This window comes from Symphalangus syndactylus, chromosome 3, assembly GCF_028878055.3.
Source record: "Symphalangus syndactylus isolate Jambi chromosome 3, NHGRI_mSymSyn1-v2.1_pri, whole genome shotgun sequence".
NCBI classification, from domain to species: domain Eukaryota; kingdom Metazoa; phylum Chordata; class Mammalia; order Primates; family Hylobatidae; genus Symphalangus; species Symphalangus syndactylus.
Window position 1 is genome coordinate 9,174,178 of NC_072425.2, and position 7,110 is coordinate 9,181,287.

Below are 7,110 nucleotides of genomic sequence, written 5' to 3' on the forward strand. Positions count from 1 at the left end.
GAGAAGGGGGAGACGGGGGAGTAGGGGGAGAAAGGGGAGAAAACGGAGAAGGGGGAGTAGGAGGAGTGGGGGAGAAGGGGAGAAGGGGGAGTGGGGGAGTAGGGGGAGAAGGGGAGATGGGGTAGTGGGGGGGGAAGGGGAGAAGGGGGAGAAGGGGGAGACGGGGGAGTAGGGGGAGAAGGGGGAGAAAAGGGAGAAGGGGGAGTAGGAGGAGTGGGGGAGAAGGGGAGAAGGGGGAGTGGGGGAGTAGGGGGAGAAGGGGGAGATGGGGTAGTGGGGGGGGAAGGGGGAGAAGGGGGAGAAGGGGGAGAAAAGGGAGAAGGGGGAGTAGGAGGAGTGGGGGAGAAGGGGGAGTAGGGGGAGTAGGGGGAGAAGGGGAAGAAGGGAGAGAAGGAGGAGTAGCGGGAGTAGGGGGAGTAGGGGGGAAGGGGGAAGGGGGAGTAGGGGGAGAAGGGGGAGACGGAGGAGACGGGGGAGATGGGGGAGAAGGCCTCACTGGAGGCTTTTTCGGGACAGCCTCTGGCCATACCTGTCTTGGGAGTTCCAGACGACAAGTACCGAGTCCCTGACCCAATTTCCTCAGAGCCTGCCCTGCAGATGGGCGGTCCTGGCTGGCCGGGAGCAGAAGCGAGCGCCGCCCTTCAGAATCCTGGGCTCCGAGGAGTGGGCGTTGGCTGGTCTCACCTGCCACACAGGTACAGCCGTCTGTGTTTACCTGGCAGCCTGGCTGGGCTCCTGTGGGGAGCAGGGTCTGGGGCTGGGCTCACTCAGGGCTCTCGGACCTCGGTGGGGACATACGCGTTTGCTCACGGAGCATGGAGGCCGCCTCTCTAGACGGTCCCCAGTCGACCCGGGTGAGGCGGGTCACAGTGGAGGGGAGCTGGAGTCTGAGAACAGCCTCTGTGGGGTCATGTTCCTGAAGGACACTTGAGGGCCACCCCAGCAGCCCTGGGGGGTGCATCGGAGGCACCTGGGACTACAGTGCTCCACTCACTGTGGATGTTTTGGAGGTGTCTGGCGCTGCGGGCAGGTGCTCAGGGGGCCATGTGCCCCCTCCTCACCACCCTGGGTGCGCTCCAAGCCCACAGGCCAGGCTGGGACACACTGCTGGCCCTTGGCTGTTGGTTGGCAGGTGGTTGGCAGGACCTGGAGACGCACAGAGGGAAGAGGCCTTCCCGGCAGGGGAGGGACGAAGGGAGAGGCAGGGCTGGGCTCAGGCTGGGGAGATTCCTTGCATCCCTGAGATGCAGAAGGGCTTCCCGGGGGACCTGGGGCCAGTCCAGGCCACGAGCCAAGGTGAAGGAGGTGGAAGGGAGGCTGAGGGCAACAGAGGGGAAGGGGCCCAGGCAGGAAGACTCCAGAGCCGCCAGACCTAGGCTCAGGGTCGGGGACATGGGCCTGAGGAGCAGAAAAGATAAAGGTGGTGATTCTGAGGACTTCACTCATTCATTTTGAAATCAATCAATCAATCAATCAATCACCTGCACAAAACAGCCATCCCTCACTAGCATCACCTGGCCTTCTGCCTCCCCATGTTGGCTGTGTCCTGCCAGGGCCCTGTGCTCTGTGGAAACCCAGTCCCCTCAGGGGCCTACAAGGCCCCACCCACTGCCCCACTCAGCCTTGGATCTCATCCCTGCCCTCCTCTGCTCGGCTCCTGTTCCATCTGCATGACCCATCTTCCAGGGAGCCTTCCTCCCTCATCTCATCTCAGGGCCACCCACCCTGGCTGCCCGTGCTCACCACAGCATGTTCACGCTCCCCAAACCCTGCTCTAGCCCCCACTCCCACCTCCATAGCCTTTGCCTCTAACAAATCAGGTAACTACAATGCTTGCCACAATGCAACCCGCACTAGGGCTGGATGATGTGTCTGTCTTGTTCTAAGTGAATCCCAAACTCCCAGAACAGGCCTGGCCCGTGTGTTTGTTGATTGACTGAATGATGCACTGGGAAGCAGCCGAGGGGAGAGGCTGGCTGGGCGCTTGGCTCAGGAGGCTAGAGATCTGGATCCCTTCCAGCTCCTCCTCCTGGCTGTGCAACTTGGCCTTGTTGCTGAATGTCTCTGAGCCACATCTGTAGAGTGGAGACGGCATTGGGCCCATATCATCGTGTTACGTTGGGCTGGTGAGATCTGGCAGCCCCTGAAGCAGCCGGCACAGGCCTGGCCGTAAGGGGAGTGGGGATGGGCTACACCCTCAGTGGTGCTGGCTGGGAAGACGAGGCCCCAGACCCTCAGGCCCTCTTCCTGTCCGGCTGCAGGACGTGGCTGGGGGGCTGTGCTTACCATCTATGTTGAAGACCAGGGCTTTCTGCAGGTGGAATTTCTCCACGTACTCCAAGTATCTTCTCAGCCATTTGGGGTCCTCCAGCATTCTTCTCGCTGCAATCAGAAGGGCTGACAGTGAGGGGCTGAGGCCTGGAGGCTCTGTCTATTCTGTCCTCCTCCTCCTCTGCGGAGAACAATGGGGAGGCAGAGGCCCCGGGCATCAGCCACCCCACCACTAAGTTGCCACGACATGGGCTGGGGGCTCTTCGGACCACGGCAGCACCCTCTCTGCGACCTCTCAGGCCCGGCCAGCTCTGATTGCAGTGGCCCCAAACTTGTCTCCCCTAAACACAGGTCTGTTCTGAGCATGGCAGGTAAAGTGCCCCTGGAAGGAGGGAGTCAGGCCTGGCCTGCCTCAGTGGAGACCCCCAGAGGGTCCCGAGTTCCGGCCTGGCATCACCCCTCCCACCCCCTCGACCTTCTCAGCCCTGGGGCCTCTCGGCTGCTGCTGCCCCACCCACAACCCCATCCCGGGCTCTGGCTGATCCTCCGCTCCGAAGTGACCCCAGCCCCATCTATCTCCACCTCATCTTCAGGACACTGCAGCCCCTCGATGTCCCCCACTCTGTCCCCTGTGCCCTATGTATCTCCACCTCATCTTCAGGACACTGCAGACCCTCGATGTCCCCCACTCTGTCCCCTGTGCCCCATCTATCTCCACCTCATCTTCAGGACACTGCAGCCCCTCGATGTCCCCCACTCTGTCCCCTGTGCCCTATGTATCTCCACCTCATCTTCAGGACACTGCAGCCCCTCGATGTCCCCCACTCTGTCCCCTGTGCCCTTTGAGCGCTTCTCGCATGGTGCTTTTACTTTCAGGAGCCCCACAGGACCCCAAGACATTGCTTGATAAGGAGGAAGACATGGAAGGTGTTTTCTTAGTTTTATCCACTGATAATTCAAGCTCCCAGTGCAGTGCCCAGAGCAATGCCCACCTCGTAGCAGGCCCGCAGTGCACGTCCTACATGGGGACACCCTCCCTGAGGGGCACGTCTCGGAGGAAGTGCTAAGCTGCAGCTCGGGCCGAGGCCGCCTGTGCCCTCAGAACACCCCGCACAGAAGGCCCCCTCCCATACAGGACGGCAAGTCTCTGCACAGACCCAGGAGCGTCCAGCAGCTCTTCCCTCCTGTCTGGGGACTGAGGCACCACACATGCCAGTGCTGGGGAGAGCTGGCCACTTACCCAGCAGCACCCACAGGTTGGTGATCTCGTCATCCTCAAAGCGCACGTAAAGAATGAGGTTGCTGTAGTCGGTGCTGACGAAGCGGACGTGCATGCTGCCGCCCTCAACTGTGGGAGACCCCGGGCCAGGTGATGCATGATGCCTCTCTCCTCCGTCCCCCAGGCCCTGGACCCCCCATGCCCTGTGGACAGTGCAATGCCACCAAGAGGATGCATGGCCTCCTTCCAGAACCCAGTCTTCCCCCAAAGCCGACAGCCCCTCCTGAGTGTTGTGGCCAGGACTGGGCGTCCGAGCGTCCCTTGGTCTCCCCTCCCCACTCAGAGCCCAGCTCGGATCCCGGACAGGGGCACTCACATGAGCCTTGGTACTGGCCTTGCAACTGGGTTGGATGGACGATGATGTTTGTTTCTTTACACACCCCTTCTCCCCTGGGAAAAGAGAAGGGAACCAGGGCCTGGTCAGCCTCCAACTGTGTCCTGTTGCCCTGCCCCAGGATGTGGTGGCCCCCTCAGGGCTCTCCACCAGGGGACACTGGGGCTGCCACCAGCTGAGAGCCCTCCTGTCCTCCCCGGGGCGTCAGCTTCCCAGGCTCAAGGGCAGCCTTATCCTGGCACAGGCACCAGGGTCATGCAGCCAGGAGGAGGCGATGCCCAAGGGGTGCTGGGGATGGGACTGGAGTGACGAAGTGGAGTCTTCCTCATTTCTGGGATGACACCAAGCCTCCTGGAACGGGTTGGTCCCCAGTCTGGCCTTGGCTCTGAGCTCCAGGTTTTAGGGGCTGGGAACCTGGCTGTCCTGCCTGTCCCCACTTTCTCTGGCTCTGTGCATAGACAGAGGCCCCTCACCCCCATGCTCCTGCCTCTGTGCATAGACAGAGCCCCCTCACTCCCATGCCCCTTGCTCCGGGGTCTTCAGTTTCTCATTTGGGGTGGGTGCCCACCAACCCCTGGGACTCTGCGGGCCACCGCGCAGTGCGTCTATGACAGCGTCTACTAGGATGTGGGCCTAACTGCCTTCAGAGCTGTGGGTGCAGGTGGAATAATGGAAGCTTGTTGTCGGCGTCGCTGGGCTCAGCGTAGCTTGTCCCTAGGGCCGATTTTCTTTTGCTGACAGTGCAGCTGTCCTCGGGATTCCCTGGCTTACATCGGGGCCGGAAGGGGCTTGGGCCCGGGGTGGCTGTGGCGCTTGGGAGAGGGTTGTTGGGAATTAGGCAACTTTCAAACACTGGAGATGGCACATTTAAAACTCCAGTCCCAGGCTTCCTTCACAGCTGGAACACAGGCCCATGCCCAGTAGGCGTGTCTGCCGGGACTGGATGTGGCCTCCGGGGCCAGGCTGTGTGTTTCCTGCCCGCCTGCCTCTAGCAGCTTCTGAGCTTACCCCTCTTGGAGCGGGGTCTTGGGCCTCAGCTTGGTGTGATGTGTTCCTCTGGCTCTGAACACTGTCACTGTCCCTTGGCGGTCCCTGGGTCTGAGAATGAGGGCCTGAGAGGGGCGGCAGGAGCCGTGCTTACTTCCAGAACAGCACGAAGTCCACGTCCCCGCTGCCCCTGGTCCGGATGGAGTGGAGAGCCAGCTTCACAGGGTCGGCCGGGGAGACCAGGTTTGCATGGCTGGCTGCCAGCTGCAGGGTGAGCCAGCGCCCCTCCACCTGCAGGGGTGTGGGCCGGGGCAGAGGAGGCCAGCTAGTGCCCGGCTGTGTGGCACCCCCTCCACCTGCAGGGCTGTGGGCTGGGGCAGGAGAGGCTGGCTAGCGCCCAGCTGTGTAGCCTCAGTAGGCCATCCTCTGGATTCTCAGGCCCCAGCTTTGGCACTGAGCATGGTCAGCAGGTGGTCGTGCCCCTCCCAGGGAGCTGCACTGGCAAACGTTCCCCCTTCCTGGTCTCTATTGGCAAATGCCCATCTGTGGGTCCAGGTGGAGGATAAGCCGTGCTTCCTTCTTGGGAAGCGTCACTTCCCGTCCCCTTGTCTCAGGTCTCTGTCCAATCCCCTTCCCCACTTGCTGCCCCCACTTCCCTCAGTCCCGCACCCCTGCCCCTGCCTGGTCCAAGCTCTGTTCCCCTGGCCAGGGAGGGCAGAGGGGAGGGTCTGGTGCTGTGCCGGGCATCCCTCCATCCCTGCACTCCCACCAGCAGCACCAGGACCCCAGGGGCCACACAGGGAGGAGGAAATGGGACCCTCCCTGTACCCAGGGCTGGCGTCTTCGTGTCACCCAGGGTGAACCCCGCCCCTGCTTGGCTGGCTCCCCTGGGACCCTGCTCCCTGCCCGGGCCCAGTGTCTGGGCCCTTTGCTTCTCTGGCCACTGCCCTGCAGCTTTCTCCTGTGACCTGCTGTCGTGCTGCAGCTTCCACGGCCCGGAGAGAGGGAAAGACCCCGAGGTTAATCAGTGGCCGCCGGTGCTGGCTGTACAGGAGGACAGAGCCCGCCCCCGCCTGGGTTGGACCCAGGTGCAGCTCACCCACCAGAGCTGCTGCAGGGTCAGGCAGGACCTGAACCCTGCCCACCCCCGTCTGCCCCCACCCCCTGCACCTCCTCAATGTGACACTCGTATCCACCCAAGTCCTTGTTCCAGGGCTGAGTCTGGGGACCGGACCCATGACACATACCTTCTGCGCATCGAAGCCTGGCTGTACCGGCACTTCTTCCAGAGCCTTCTGGGCACCCGCCAGGCCCAGGCCAAGGGCCAGCAGCAGGAGCGGGCCTTTCTCCAGGGCCATGACTCCAGGGAAGGGAGAGCGCCCCCAGCCAGCTCCCTCCTCTGCGCTGCCTGGACCCACCCCACCGTCCCACCCGCCACCTAAAAGTTCCGCAATCCCACCCAGGAATGACGCCGCCTCTGGGCACCGCCCCGTGTCTAAAGTGATGCAAAGCTGTTGTTTGGACTGGGTGTGGAGTGGCTGTCGGGGCGGTTTAACCGCATTGCACGTCTGTCCTGGATTCTGGGATGAGGCCTGTGGCCCGAGGGGGGCTGAGAAGCAGGCAGAGGAGGACGTGGGCTCATTCGGGCCTGCAGCCCCTCCTCCCCAGGCCCCCGACCCCCAGTGTGTTTGTCCACCGGCTGCTGGAGCCACGAATGCCAGGATCACTCTCATATCCCTGTTCACCTTGTGCTCACGGTGGGGCCTGCCCAGGTGTGGGGAGGGTGGAGGGGGTGACACAGACCAGCTCTGGGATGGCACTCGGCACACGCCAGGCACTGAACCCTCACGAGGCGTCTGCCACTTGTTCCTGCTTACTGCAAACGTCTCCCACCAGCCCCCTCTCTCCAACCCTGGAGCCACTCCCAGGCCACGCCATGAGCCTCTCTCCTGCCCCATCCTCCTGCCCTCGCGTGTCCAGAGGCCAGCGTGGGGCTGGGTCAGGTGCTCCCTGCGCGCCTGTCTTGGGTCCTCCTTTGCCATCTGGATTAAGTGCAGATCTCCAGGCCACAAAGCCCCTGTGGTCTGCCCCTTCCCCACTCTCTCCCTGCTGCAGCCACACAAAGATGCCTGCCAGCCCTTGAATGTGGCACCTGCCTCTGTACCCCGCCCCCGCCCTGCCCTCCTTCCTCCTGCCTGGGGCTGCATGGGGCTAAGGAGAGGCTGCCTGACCCATGCAG

General features: G+C 62.8%; 1 protein-coding gene across 1 annotated transcript; it reads right to left on the reverse strand.

Moving 5' to 3' along the window:
• Positions 1 to 443: 443 nt before the first annotated feature.
• LOC129478271 (beta-lactoglobulin) lies at positions 444 to 6,314 on the reverse strand. Its single transcript, XM_055269902.2, has 6 exons — positions 6,119 to 6,314; positions 5,026 to 5,162; positions 3,867 to 3,940; positions 3,512 to 3,619; positions 2,287 to 2,382; positions 444 to 1,398 (listed from the first exon to the last, which is right to left on the reverse strand). The coding sequence occupies exons 1-6, from the start codon at positions 6,227 to 6,229 to the stop codon at positions 1,379 to 1,381; spliced, it is 546 nt and encodes a 181-aa protein (XP_055125877.1). The 5' UTR covers positions 6,230 to 6,314; the 3' UTR covers positions 444 to 1,378.
• Positions 6,315 to 7,110: the final 796 nt, after the last annotated feature.